Source organism: Hyperolius riggenbachi, chromosome 1 (assembly GCF_040937935.1).
Source record: "Hyperolius riggenbachi isolate aHypRig1 chromosome 1, aHypRig1.pri, whole genome shotgun sequence".
Classification (NCBI taxonomy): Eukaryota; Metazoa; Chordata; class Amphibia; order Anura; family Hyperoliidae; genus Hyperolius; species Hyperolius riggenbachi.
The window spans coordinates 239523726-239538685 of NC_090646.1; the positions used below are offsets into that span (position 1 = coordinate 239523726).

General features: G+C 45.1%; 1 protein-coding gene across 1 annotated transcript in view; it reads left to right on the forward strand.

Moving 5' to 3' along the window:
- Positions 1-14960, forward strand: part of LOC137504039 (alcohol dehydrogenase 1-like) — a 70041-nt gene that overhangs the window by 41161 nt on the left and 13920 nt on the right. The window contains exons 4-6 of the mRNA XM_068231958.1: positions 790-877; positions 4423-4642; positions 10943-11203. Coding sequence (XP_068088059.1) covers positions 790-877; positions 4423-4642; positions 10943-11203 — 569 coding nt within the window. The remainder of the gene's footprint in view (positions 1-789; positions 878-4422; positions 4643-10942; positions 11204-14960) is intronic.

Consider the following 14960-nt stretch of genomic DNA (forward strand, 5'->3'; position numbering starts at 1 on the left):
GGCAGCGCATGGGGTCTGGGGGGGGGGGCGCACAGCGCGACGGATAGCGGTGATCGAGCGCGGGGCGGCGGCGATCGGTGTGCTGACGCAGCTAGCAAAGTGCTAGCTGCGTTCAGCAAAAAAAAAATTAAACAAATCGGCCCAGCAGGGCCGGAGAAAACCTCCTGCGCGGCTTACCCCGAACCCCCAAGGAGGTTAAAAGTGATTTCACAATTTTTGCAGGCTCATCCCTGTTGCAAAATATTCATAAAAACTGTTTATTGTAGACAACAAGTAGAACTAATCACTAAGGTGTTCAAATTCTCCAGGAAACGTTATAACTAGGGTACCTTATTACTTTTTGTAATCCATAACAGCCATATCTTAAAACCTCTCACTGAAGATGATAAAAAATATATTATTTTTTGCTCACGTTTTATGGGACTAGAAGCTAGAAATGTCCAACAGGCAATTCTCAAAGCATAATTTGCAATTCCTAAAGGTCAAATGTATCCCATGCTTACTGATAAAGCAGGTAATTGGATTAAAGTAATGGCTCCACCCTTTCTGAGCTCACAACTCAAGTCACCTACCTTCTTTGTGTAAAATTAGATATTTCACTTTTTATAATTATGTATACTTTTCATGATTTTTATAATACCTAATTTTTGGTGAAAATTAAATGAAAGTAAATGGGTTTTGATAACTTACCACTTTGCACATTAAAATGAAATTAGATTTTGAATAATTATAAATACCAATCACCCAATAAGGTAATGCTGTTCACTTTCCTGTTCTTTATTCACACAGGAGATAAAGTCATCCCACTGTTTGTGCCCCAGTGTGGAGAGTGCAGATGTTGCAAGAACCCGGATAGTAACCTGTGCTATGAAAATGAGTATGTAGATACCACAGCTATATGCAATTCCTTTGCCATAAATAAGTAGCCTATGTGTCATGTCACATAATAAGTCTATAGAAATGAGGAGCACTCTAGAGATTACCAAACAGTGTTCATTTAAACTAATAAGGCACTAGTAGCAAAGGAAAGAGTTTCATCTTTTTGTCCAGTACAGGAAGAGTTAAAAAAAACTTGAGTTATCATCTACCCGAAAGGTAAGCAGGAAATTTGGCCGCATGAGGTAAGTGGACATAAAGGGCCCCGCCATGGACTCTCATGTTAAATATCGTTTGATGGGCGCCCAAAAGGGAATTTGGGCACCCGGTGAAAAATAACGTTTACAATGGGCACCCGGCAAATAATAACATTTACAAACATACCTACCATATAATAACGTTTATAAATATACTTACCATAGTTATTGTTTCTACCTATGGAAAGTTTCATAACCAAAATTATATTCTCTGGAAAATACAAATACTCCACAAAGAACTAAATATATTGATTTAAAAATAATTTGATAAACAATATGGGAGTTTTAGGGTTATGCATTACCAGGAGAGCTTTAACCCCCTTGGCGGTACAATATATCCGCCAGGGGGCAGCGCAGCACTTTTTTTTTTTTTTTACAGCATGTAGCTAGCCTAGCGCTAGCTACATGCTCCCCCCTCCCTTCGCTATCCCTCCCACCCCTCTGATCGCCACCGGTGCTTTTACCCTGCAGGGAATCCTGTTCTGAACGGGATTCCCTGTATGGGCTTCCCCGTCGCCATGGTGACGATCGCGATGACATCACGGACGTCATCGACGTCCTGACGTCAGCGGGTGTCCCGATCCACCCCTCAGCGCTGCCTGGCACTGATTGGCCAGGCAGCGCAGGGGTCTCGTGGGGGGGGGGGGCACGGCGGATAGCGGCGAATCAGCGGGTGGCAGCGGCGATCGTTATGCACACACAGCTAGCAAAGTGCTGAGCGGCACCCTCTGGCAGCTCACCCCGTGTCCAGCACGGGGTTACCACTAAGGAGGTTAAGGTGCGTACACACGCACTACTGCCGCCACCAATGGGTTCGTCACACCCTCCCGCTAGGCGGAGGTTCAGCCGACAGTAGCACGTGTGTACACGCTGTCGGCGGACTGATAAGTCTGTTTCTGATTCTGAACGATCTGCTGAGCGGAAACAACCTTATCAGTCCGCCTACAGCTCGTATACACGTGCTACTGTCAGCTGAACGTCCGCCCAGTGGAAGGATCTGATGGACCCATCGTTGGAGGCAGTAGTGCGTGTGTATGCACCTTTAAGGTTTAGTCACCACCAGGTGGGTTTTAGGGTTAGGCACCCCAGGGGGGGGGGGGGGGGGGGGGGGGTTGTTAGGTTTAGTCACCACTAGGGGGGGGGTTAGGTTTAGTCACCACTAGGGGGGGGGTTAGGTTTAGTCACCACGAGGTGAGTTTTAGGGTTAGTCTCCACCAGGGAGTCTTAGGGTTAGTCAACATCAGGGGAGTCTAAGGGTTAGGGATAGGTATAGGGAGGGTTCTGTGTGAGAGTGGGGTTAGGTTTAGTTGTAGTAAAATTATGGTAATGTTTACTAACGTTTTACTACAGTTGATACAAATGTACTTTTTTTAATTTTAATCCAAGCTCCACTTAAAAGTCACAATAAAAACAAGCGCATTGTACAAGCGGAAGCGCCGCAGCGGAGACAGGACGCCGATACCACAGGGGAGGTGATACCGCTAGGCTGATCCTAAGCCTGATATGCGCACAATTCATCTGTATGACGTGAGTGCAATCCACCGCAGGGCATTGGCAGCTATTGTTTACGGTTTTAAGCTATGTTTTGCCTTTGTTGTTTTTATTGTGACTTTTAAGTGGAGCTTGGATTAAACCCTTTGGAAACCTAAAGCTGCTAGTTCGTTGGCTGATTGATTTATGTGAGAGACCCACCTGAAAAACTGAGGTGGATCACATCTGGTGAGCCTGTATTTTTAAAGGGGTTGTGTGAACAGTCGCACCGAGAGTGGAGCACGAGTGAAGCACCATTTGCACTGGGGTGTCAGTGTTGTAATATTAACAGTAATGCACTATGTTGAGGTCTTTTTAACCCTGCAGGTTGTGGTATAAGAAGAGGAGCGCTGTCAACATATAGATATAGGAAATTAATATCACCAACCATTCCCATTATTTTTTTCTTTGTTTTACAGCTTAAAATACAGAGCGTAGATTCTAAAATGCAGCTGTGAAAGTCTGATGCAATGTTCTAAATACAATATACCGTATAATTGAAAATAAAAAATTGAGACTCTTTTCTTTGCTACTAATATTCTATTAATTATCCTTACAACAGATGCAATTCTTTATCTCATAAGATTATTTTCACTTCAGAATTGCTTTAACCACTTCAGCTTGTTTTCACCCTCCCATTCATTCACCGATAACTTTATCCCTGCTCATCACACCTAAATGATCTATATCTTGTTTTTTGTTTTCACCACAAATTAGGCTTTTGGGGAGTTATACTTGTTTTTAGTAATAACTTCTTTTTTATGGGTTTTGTAAGGAAATACAAGGAAAACAATGGATAAAATTCACAATTTCTCTAATTCCTTCCAATGTAGTTTTAAAATAAACAATGCTACTATAATATAAAACCCACACATTGTATATGCCTATTTGTCCCAACTATCACAACATTCAAATAATGTAGTATAGTGTAGTATAATGTATGGCGACAATGTATTATTTGGAAGCTAGTCATATATATGCAGCCAGTTTCAACTAAGTATTTAGGGTAGATATGGTTGGAACGCAAAGCTCTAATCTCCACTCCACACTCCAAATGCCAGTTGGAAAAGAATGGAATCTATAATTGTACATAATAATTTTCCTTTCTTGCTTCACACATGCTGTGTCTTGTGCTGTGTACACGCAATTACATTTCCTGTCAGATGTGTCAAACTGCTCCCAGTCGATAATGGGATACATTTCCAAAGAAAACTTCCCAAAATCGGTGCTGTTATCAATTGGGAGCTGATCAGACATGTCAGAAATAATTGGTTCTATCCCGTCGACTGGACAGGACGTTGCATCGTGTGTATCCTGCTTAAATGAGAGCTCCAATCATTCTCACAGAGATTAGTAGGTCTTGTCACTAGTTCAGTGAGGGTGTTTAGCTGCTAAGGCAGTGCAGATTGCTTTGCTGCTTCTGCAGGACACAGTTTACTGTTCCACCAACCAAACCTATGTGCACATGCTAGATGTTCATAACCCAAGACAATTATATTTGATCATTTCAGGTGACACATGTGCACATATTCCAAACATTGGTGGACTCTTTTTCAGCAATCTGATAAGTAGAATAATTCTCAGCCAAATACTATTGTAGAACTAAGCAACGCCTCTATTACCTGATCACGGGTGAGCTTTCACCTGAGTCGTTCACTGAAAGTCATTTTAGACAACATTTGTTCCGTATATGTATGTAGCTTAAGTGTGTGAAAGTCAGTGCAATGTTTATTTTTTTCTCCTATTTATCTGTCACCAGCATTGGTAAATTTAATGGAGTGCTGCGGGACAAAACCACCAGATTTACTTGCCGGGGAAAGCCCGTTTACAACTTCATCAGCTGCGGTACTTTCACTGAATACACTGTGCTGGATGATATTGCTGTTGCTAAAATTCACCCAGATGCTCCCTTGGAAAAAGTTTGTTTGATTGGCTGTGGATTCTCCACTGGATATGGCTCGGCTGTGAACACTGGAAAAGTGAGTGTTAATGTTACATATAGACAAATGCTTGAAATGGAACTTAATAATAAAGGGTCTATATGTAAAGTAGAATAAATGAGGCCAAGTATTTAGTTCACCTGCTTTGTACTATTTTTACAATGCATGATATATTAATATTGGCAACCAGGGGGCATCCATCTGAAAATGGCGCCTGTGAATAATGGCGCACAGTGTTGCCGCTAATCCGTTTGCCGCTTATCGCTACTTAACGTTAAAGCCTTATTGTTATTTAGCGTTAAAGCCTTATCGTTATTTAGCATTAACACACAGAACCCTCTCTGCACCTATCCCTAACCCCTAAACACCCCCGGTGGTGCCTAACCCTAACCACCCCTCCGGTTGTGCCTAACCCTAAGACCCCCCTGGAGGTGCCTAATCCTAAGCACACCCCTGGTGATGCCTAACCCTAAGACCCCTCCTGGTGATGCCTAACCCTAACCACCCCCCTGGTGGTGCCTAACCCTAACCACCTCCCTGGTGGTGTATAGTGTACTGTAACTATACCTAACCCTACTCTCACACAGAACCCTCCCTGTACCTAACCCTAACCACCCCCTTGGTGGTGCCTAACCCTAAGACCCCCCTGGTGGTGCCTAACCCTAAGACCCCCCTGGTGGTGCCTAACCCTAAGACCCCCCTGGTGGTGCCTAACCCTAAGACCCCCCCCCAGTGGTGCCTAACCCTAACCTTGACAGTGTTACATTAAATCCATTCACCATTTTGCAGTTAAATAACGTCTGCAGTTTGGCTTATGTAGGGCGCTATTGATAAATAACCTTAGTGTGTGCCACTATTGATAAATAACGTTAGTGTGTGCCACTATTGATAAATAACGTTAGTGTGTGCCGTTTTTCTTCTTTTTTTCCCTGTGCGCCATTATTATGCAGTACTAACGATAAATAGCGATAAGCGTATCTTTTTAATGCAGCACCATTTTTATGCATAGGCGCTGTGCGCCATTATTCACTGATCCCACCAGGGGCGCCTCTAGCCATTTTGTCACTCCAGGTGAGAAAACCTGTGGCGCCTCCGACCCCCTCTCCCCCTCCCGTGGCACCCCCCATCCATGAAAATAATCATAATGCCCCAGTGTTACACCCAAAAATGAGGCAGAAATTACACTTATTGTGGCAGCGTTTCACCACAAAAATACACATAAATGTGGCAGTGTTTCACCTGAAAATACACAATACTAGCAGTGTTTCACCAGAAAATACACAATGCGAGCAACGTTTCACCAGAAAATACACAATGCGGTAGTGTTTCACCAGAAAATACACATAGGCCCAATTTCATGAGGCACAAAGTGGGACAGTAGGAGGCACAAAGGGGAACAGAAGGATGCACAAAGGGGGACAGAAGGAGCAACAAAAGGGTGACAGAAGAAGGCAGGGGCGGTGTAAGGAGACACAGGGAGACAGAAGGAGGCAGAGGGGGACAGACAGAGCCACAGGGAGACAGAATAAGGCACAAAGGGGCACAGAAAGAGGCGCAGGGGGACAGAGGAAGGTGCCGGGGACAGAGGTGGCACACGGGGACTGAAGAGGCACATGGAGACAGAATGAGGCACAAAGGGAGACAGAATGAGGCAGAGTGAGACTGAAGGAGGAATAGGGGGGCAGAGGTAGCACATGGGAACAAAGAAAGGCACAAGGGGACATAAGGAGGCACAGGGGGACAGAAGGAGGCAGAGGTGGCACAGAGGGACTGAAGGAGGCACAAAGGGAGACTGGAGGCATAAAGGGAGACAGAAGGACAAACAGGGGGTCAGACATGGCAATAGGGACTGAAGGAGGCACAAGGAGACAGAAGGAGGCATAAAAGAGGCACAAGGGGGGGGAAGGATGTACAAGGCACAGAGGGACACAGTGGCACTCAGCTGCCTGCAACTTACCATAAGCAGATGCATTAGAAGCAAGTGATAGAACACCTGTTGGGACTGGGATTAGTCAGGGGTGTGGCTTCATCCAGGGGGCATGGCTTAATCCAGCAACATGGCGCCCCCAGGACCAATGGCATTCCAGGCAATGGCCTGTACTGCCTATGCCTAGAGGCTCCCCTGTTGGCAGCAGCTTATTGTTTAATAATTTATAATCTGTTGTAGAAGGGACAATGAAGGGGGAGATCTTCTGGTAGACACACATAGTATAATTCACTTTATAACTTTATGGTATCTACTTTACTGACTTTACCATTGTGGCGATGGGTGATCTGCATGATTATCCTGAAGTAGAACAATCATAGCAAATATTCAAATTCAGGCGTATTTATGTTTGTATATGAGCATAAAGTGAACCAGAAAAGCAAGCATTGTATGAGGGGGTGCTGACAAGTATTGAGCCTTACCCAGAGAAATTCAGCTTGGAAGCTCAAGAAATCTGTTAATACTAATCCCAAATTAGTTTAGGAGTAGACAAAAATCTGTCCTTTGTCCACTTTACGTGTCATACAAACAGAAATTGGAAAGGCAGGTCAGGCAGGATATATATATATATATATATATATATATATATATATATATATATATATATATATATATATATATATATATATACAGAGGGTGCTGCAGCACACAACAGGAAAACAGTGACAGGGGCTCTTGGTTACGCTTTAACGCGTTTAAGCTCACCAACTGCGCCAAAGTGTCCCCGATCTGGTGAGTCCTACTCTAACCAGGCAAAAATGCTAGTTTTTATCAGCGTTCTAGTGGGAACCATGCCAAAAGCCCAGGGGTCAGCTAAATGGGAGAAATGAAATTAAAAACACCTCACCTTCTACTAGCTACTAACTGAACTATGAGCACCGCTCATTTATATGCTTAACTGTGCTAGAGATGGGTGAGGTTATGCACGCTCACAGGGGAAAATAACATAAGCCAAGGGATGAGCAGCACAAACCGAATTTTATGCAATACTATGCAAAGCATGTTATTTTCCCCTGTGAGCGTGCATAACCACACCCATCTCTAGCACAGTTAAGCATATAAATGAGCGGTGCTCATAGTTCAGTTAGTAGCTAGTAGAAGGTGAGGTGTTTTTAATTTCATTTCTCCCATTTAGCTGATAATATGAAGAAAAAGAAAAAACATGCACAGGAAGGCTGAAAAATTATCACTGCAAGAGTGCAAATTCCCAGTATACAAGTAGCAAATCCAGTAGGTAGAGAAAAAGGGGCTTTGCACATCCCTTATAAAACTTCACTTTTAATGTAGAAAATTTAAAACGGCATACATTACATCCAGTACAATACTGAGAGAGAGGTACTAGGCTGGTGGGCTACCAGCCTAGTACCTCTCTCTCAGTATTGTACTGGATGTAATGTATGCCGTTTTAAATTTTCTACATTAAAAGTGAAGTTTTATAAGGGATGTGCAAAGCCCCTTTTTCTCTACCTACTGGAAGAGCCCCTGTCACTGTTTTCCTGTTGTGTGCTGCAGCACCCTCTGTATTTATATATTTCTTGTGGAGATTGGGGTTCTCCAGTGCTGCGTGCATGCTTTGCATAGTATTGCATAAAATTCAGTTTGTGCTGCTCATCCCTTGGCTTATATATATATATATATATATATATATATATATATATATATATATGTGTGTGTGTGTGTGTGTGTGTGTTACGGCAAGAACCCAAAGTGTGGCCACTTCGCGTTCTGGCCAGCCACTTCGGGTTCTGGCCGGCCAATGTGCGAAGTAGCTGCAGCGCAGCGGCCAATGTTAGAAATGTAATGCTTACAATAAGTTCAATGTATTTTACGGCCATCTCGCTGGGGCCAAATGTATTACAACTCTAGTTAATTTAATGAAATGAAGCCGTCGGCTTTCGCATTGCCTCCTCTCCTCCTCCCCCACCTCTCTCCTCTCCCTGCCTCCTATACAATACGGAGCAGCCGGGGACATGCGTGTCCCTGAGAGTCGTTCGTTGCGGCAAGGGAAGCAGAGCGGGGAGGCTGCAGACATTGCTTCTGCCAGCACCCGCTCTGCAGGAACAGCAGGATTCCCCTGCCGCGACGAACGACTCTCGGGGACACGCATGTCCCCGGCTGCTCTGTATTGTATAGAAGGCAGGGAGAGGAGAGAGGCGGAGGGGGATCGGGGGAAGGAGGAGAGGAGGCAGTGCGAAAGCCGGCGGGTTCATCTATTACATTGCCGCCGGCTATATTTCATTAAATTAACCAAGTTGTAATACATTTGGCCGCAGCGAGACGGCCGTAAAATACATTGAACTTACTGTAATCATTACATTTCTAACATTGGCCGCTGCGCTGTGGCCACTTCGCACATTGGCCGGCCAGAACCTGAAGTGGCTGGCCAGAACGCGAAGTGGCCACACTTTGGGTTCTGGCTGTAACACACACACACACATATATATATATATATATATATATATATATATATATATATATATATATATATATATATATATACAGTATATATATATAACCTTACAGCATAGATAGCCAGGTATAGGTGTCCCCAGTATACTGTAGGTAGTCAGGTATAGGTGCCTACAGTATAGGTAGCCTGGTACAGGTGCCCCCAGTATAAATAGCCTGTATAGGTGCCTCCTGTATGGGCAGCCTTGTATAGGTGCCCCAATATAGGTAGCCAGGTATAGGTGCCCCCATTACAAATAGACAGGTATACAATAGGTGTACCCAAATAGCCAACATTAGGTGCCCCCTGTATAGAAAGCCAGGTAGAGGTGCCACAAGTATAGATATCCAGGTGTACCCCATTATAGATAGCCAGGTATAGGTGCCACCAGTATTGGTAGCCAGTTATAGGTGCCCCAGAGTTACGAGGGGGAGCAGCGGGCATGCACACTGGTGGGGAGGGAGTCCCGACTCTGCCCCTCCCTCACCTTGGGCTCCGCCTTTAGCACTCCCACCTCCAGAAACTACAGCAGCTGTTGGGCAGGGAACACCAACTCATCTCTTGTGTTCCATGCAATGGAACTCTGGTCTTCTCTGGAGTGCCTTACTCTTCTTCCTGAGCTAATTAGGAAGAAGATTGAGGTGCTGCAGAGAAGACCGGAGTTCCATTGCATGGAACACAAGAGGTGAGTGCACCTCTGTTGCATGGAATGCAAGAGGTGAGTAATTTCTGAAGGGGGGAGTGCTGAAGGGGTAGGTGAGGGAGGGGAAGTCGGGCTCCCCGCCGCTGTGTGTGCCCGCTACTGCGCTGTGCACCCTCCTGGCCCTAAAAATGGCCCTGGTCCTGCCCCAGAACAGTGGGCCATCCCCAGACTTATCTCCCCACGGGTCCCCCTAGGCTGCATCCATTGTGAAGGTGATTGTTACACCCCTGCAACTAGGCATTTGTATTTTTCACTAAAGCATCATGCACATGCTAGATGACCCTTGGTTAAGGTAATCTTTTGGCTGTAGCATATGCACAGCTGCCCTATTATGTTCTCACTGGTGCACCACTCATCTTCTCCCCCCCCCCCTCTTCCTTTTCATTAAATAGTACATGTTGCCTAGCTATAGCAACAACAACATGCCTGTACATGACTCCCTCCTTGAACTGTCACATTTATGACGGATTTAGGATTTGTAGGGGTGACAGTGATTGAGTGTGTGCATAAGGCATGATATTGGTTACATAACAGTTGATTGCAGTGGCTACATACTTCCTACTGCACTACATACTACCTACTTATTTGACTGACGTCAAACATGACTTTTACATGAATTTACATGAGTTACTAGCAACTCATGCTCAATTTTTGTATAGTAAATAATATTATGCTCAGTATTTGGCCACCAGTCATAATGTAACATCAAGAGATGTAAATCAATATTATTGATGTTTTAACATCTGTCTTTGGGTATGAACCTTAGTAGAAGCAGTGATATCCCAAAAAATGTTTTCACTTATCTCTGAACTGTAAGGCAGGGGTCATACTTGAGAATATCTACAGCATCATACCACAAACGCATGCGGAAACACATGTGATGATAGTCTATGGTGGCGCTGCTTGTTCTGGAGGCATAAGCGATTCTGCATCACGTTCAAACAAAGATACAACCTGCATTACTTTCCTGTTGTAAAAAAAATAAAAAATAAATAAAAAAATGGGTACTGTAAAAAAAAACCACCCGGCAAAATGCAAGTGTGATTTCTCCCTTAGGGAAATAGAGACGCAGTGAAAAAAACCATGTTATTTTCTCTCTCTCTTTCCCCTCACACTAGTACAAGCTATGTATCCCTTAAAGTAAGTCTCCACACTAATGCCTGTACGCTGTAGCTATCATTAGTGCTTTTTCTTTTCCAGGTGAAGCCGGGCTCCACATGTGCAGTGTTTGGTTTGGGAGGTGTTGGGCTCTCTGTGGTGATTGGATGTAAAGTTGCTGGTGCCTCCAGGATTATTGGAATTGATTTAAACAATGATAAATTTGAAAAAGCCAAGGAGTGTGGAGCCACTGAATGTATCAATCCAAAGGACTACGATGCTCCCATCCATGAGGTCTTGGCTAAAATGACAGATGACGGAGTGGATTATGCTTTTGAGGTCATTGGAAACACTTCAGTAATGGTAAGTAACATACTAAGGATTTGATGGTCACTGTTAGTCTTCTTCACTCGGTTATGACACTCAAGCTAGAATTAATACTGGATTACTATGATTTTCATAGCTTTTGAATAGCCTTTATTTAGCTGATGATGCATCCTTGTTCAACACAGGATTCCGAAAGCAGAAACCTGAGCTCTTTCTTACTGATCACTGGCGTAACAATAGGGCCTGCAGCCCCTGCCCCTGTGGGGGGGCCCGCTTGGTGCCGTTTTGGGGGGCTGGAGGGGTCGCAGCATGAGGGGAAAGCCATGCTGCACTTCGGCGGGGACGGGGATGGCCCCCCCTCCCTCACCTCGGGCTCTTTCCTCTGCGCTCCCCTCCAGCATTGAATAGTTTGTGTATGTGGGCAGCGGCAGATACATACCTTCCGTGTGCTCCAGCGTGGACGTTCCTCTCTCTAGCCTCTGACGCAACTTCCTGTTTATACAGGAAGTCGAGTCAGACACTAGAGGGAGAAACATCCACGCTGGAGCGCACTGAAGGTATGTATCTGCCGCTGCCCGTTGCCTGCATACACAAACTATTCAACGCTGAAGGGGAGCGCAGAGGGGAGAGCCCGAGGTGAGGGAGGAGGGACCGTCCCCACTCCCCGCCGAAGTGCAGCATGGCTTTCTCCGCATGTTGCAACCCCTCCAGCCCCCCAAAACGGCCCCACAGTATTTCTGCAGGGGGGCCCGGTGGGACCTTGTTACACCCCTGTTACTCATGGCTCTGTCTTCTTTGTGGAGTACCTCAAGTCTCCTTAATTAGGAGCATTTAGACAATAGCAGATTCTGGGATTCATCGCCATGTCATTACTGACCCCTGGCAATGTGTAATGAAAGCATTAAAGGGTATCTGAAGTGACATATTACATGATGAAATAAACATATGTATGCACAGTATTAGTCAGTGATGTAACATTAAGCAATGCAGAGGTTGTGACCGCAGCAGGGCCCGGAAATCGCTACTGTGCATGCATAGAACAATCCTTGCCACAGAAGTGCGATCAGGGTGCGCGTGGCTCGGGGCCGTGCATGTGCAGTAGCCACCGACACTTGGCACCCAACCAGCATTGTGGGGATTGCCACTGCTGGCCGGAGGGGACCAGGAGGACGTTGTGGGCACAGGTTGAGTCCAGGGGGGCTGGAAGAAGCCCCAGTGAGTTAAAACATTTTTTTTTTATTTTTGCTTAAAGTAGATCCGAGATGAACTTTTACTCATTGCATAAATGTGTTCCTTTCCTATTGTTTATAGGGCATTCCTCAAGCCAAATACTTTTTTGTTTTTATTTTAATACTCTAATTCCCTATAAACTAAACAAGCCATGCCCACAGGTTTTCAGAGAGCCAAGGCACTTTCAGACAGTAGCAAGGGCTGCTCAGTCTGGGCAGGAGGAGGGGGAGATTTTACTAGCCAGAGATTTCAGAAGCAGAGGGGAGGAGGGAGGAGAAGGAGGGGGATTAGGGTTTTTTTGCTCAAGATGCAGATAAACCTGCCTCTGTGTAATGTTTACAAATAACATGGCTGCTCTCATTGTATCACAGGAAGAAATAATCATATTCTATTAACCTCCTGCCGCCCGCGTCACGCCAGTAGGCGTGGCCCCGGCGGCAGCCCCAGGACTGCCTAACGCCAATTGGCGTAAAGTCCTGGGGCTCTGTTTAGCATGAGATCGCGCGCATGGTGCGCGCGCATCTCATGCTCGGAGGGCAGAGCTCCGCCCCGCCTTCAGTCTCCGATCGGCTATTGCCGCTCGGGAGACTGTTAGACGGCGATTACGCCGTCTATTTACACTGTGCAGCGCTGCGATGAGCAGCAGCGCTGCACTGGGGACAGCCGTGTGACACGGCTGTCCCCATGGGGGACAAGAGAGCGATCGGCTCTCATAGGCAGAAGCCTATGACAGCCGATCACTATAATTGGCCAGCTGTGGGGAGGGAGGGAGGGAATAAATTTAAAGAAACAGTTTTTTTTCCCTAAAATCTCATAACAATAATATTTATTTAAAAAAAATAAACATGGGGGGAGCGATCAGACCCCACCAACAGAGAGCTCTGTTGGTGTGGAGAAAAGGGGGGGGGGGATCACTTGTGTGCTGAGTTGTGCGGCCCTGCAGCTTGGCCTTAAAGCTGCAGTGGCCAATTTAGCTAAAAATGGCCTGGTCACTAGGGGGGTTTAGCCCTGCAGTCCTCAAGTGGTTAAAGCTGTGTGCAGCTAGATGTGCTGTGTAAACTATCTAAACTTTAGATAAGATATATAGACAAGTTACTTGTTATAGTTAGTTTTTTATCTCGGATCCGATTTAAGTATTCCTTTATTCTGAGTGCAGGGAGCAGTTTAAAAAATTCAGTACTTCAAGATTTGTCTGTGTGAGAGCAGAAAAACATTCAAAACTGTCATTATGCTTGTGTGTTATTCTGATCTTCAATAGCATCTGCTGTATCATTAATGTCTGTTATATCAGTGGCTTCATTTTCCTCGATCATGCCAGATTCAAGATTTTCAGTCATTTTTGTGGTGCTCAGCAAAAGTGAATTAGTAAAGATTCAAATTGCAATGTAATTGTAGTAAAGGCAGGCCCAGACTTACCTCACAAGAACCTATAGGCACAGATGTCGTGGCACCTTAGACTTCACCCTCCTTGAACCGCATCACAAGTGTGCTGGCTGTCCCAGCTGTCACTTCTCCCTTACTTCCCTTGCCCGTCATAGGTAGCTGCAGGTGCCCCTTAGTATTAAGGTAGCCACTAACGGTCCAATTTCGAGCGAAAAATCGTTCAAGCGATCAGAAATTCTGATCGGAAGTTAAATATTGTAATAAATCGTTCACTACACCATCAACGATCCAATCTTTACTTCCTATCTATCACAACCAACAAGAAAATCCAAATTTTGGTTCGACTAAAATTCATTCGGGCGACATTTTTTTCACTCGTTCATAATCGATTGTGTCCACCAATGGAGAATTACAACCAATCCGATCAGAATTTCTGATCACTCGAACGATTTTTCGCTAGAAATAGGACCGTTAGTGGCCACCTTTAGGTAGACAGAAGTACTCTCAATAATAAGTAGCTAGAGGTGTCCCAAAGTATTAGATAGCTATAGGAACCTCACTATTAAGTAGCTAGAGGTGCCCCTGCACAGGGAAGGAGGGAGGGAGGTGTTCGGAAAGGGGAGAAAGCCGCCTTTCTATCATCAGCTGACTGTAGGCACGTGACTACAGTGCCTTATGGTAAATCCAGCCCTGAGTAAAGGAGAATATTGCGGCACTTATAAATCTTGCAGATCAAGTGGTTAGCGTTTACCCAGATATAATGGAACCACTCCATGTCAGGCTTGTCTGGTCAATAACCACAGTTCAGACTGTATGCCCATATGACTGACCCGTAGCCCAGCCCATAACACCTGCATAATCTCCTACCTAACACAATACTAACAATACCCTGCAGGCAGATGTAGCATACAGTCTGACAGATAGCTAATCACCAGGCAGAACCTGAATACTTAGCAATGCAATCAGTCACCTGAGGCCTAGTGGATAAGGCTATCCAGACGAATGAATCCTAGAGGCAGGAGAGCTAGGAGCTCCAGGAAGCAGTAAGCAGGTCCAAGATAGGAACTTTCCAGAGGTATCGTAGTCAAGACAGGCCAAAGTCAGTCCAGGTAGAGTTCATGCAATCTGTGTCCAAGCAAAGGTCAATCCAGGCAGCAAGCAAAGTATAGTCCAGCTTCAA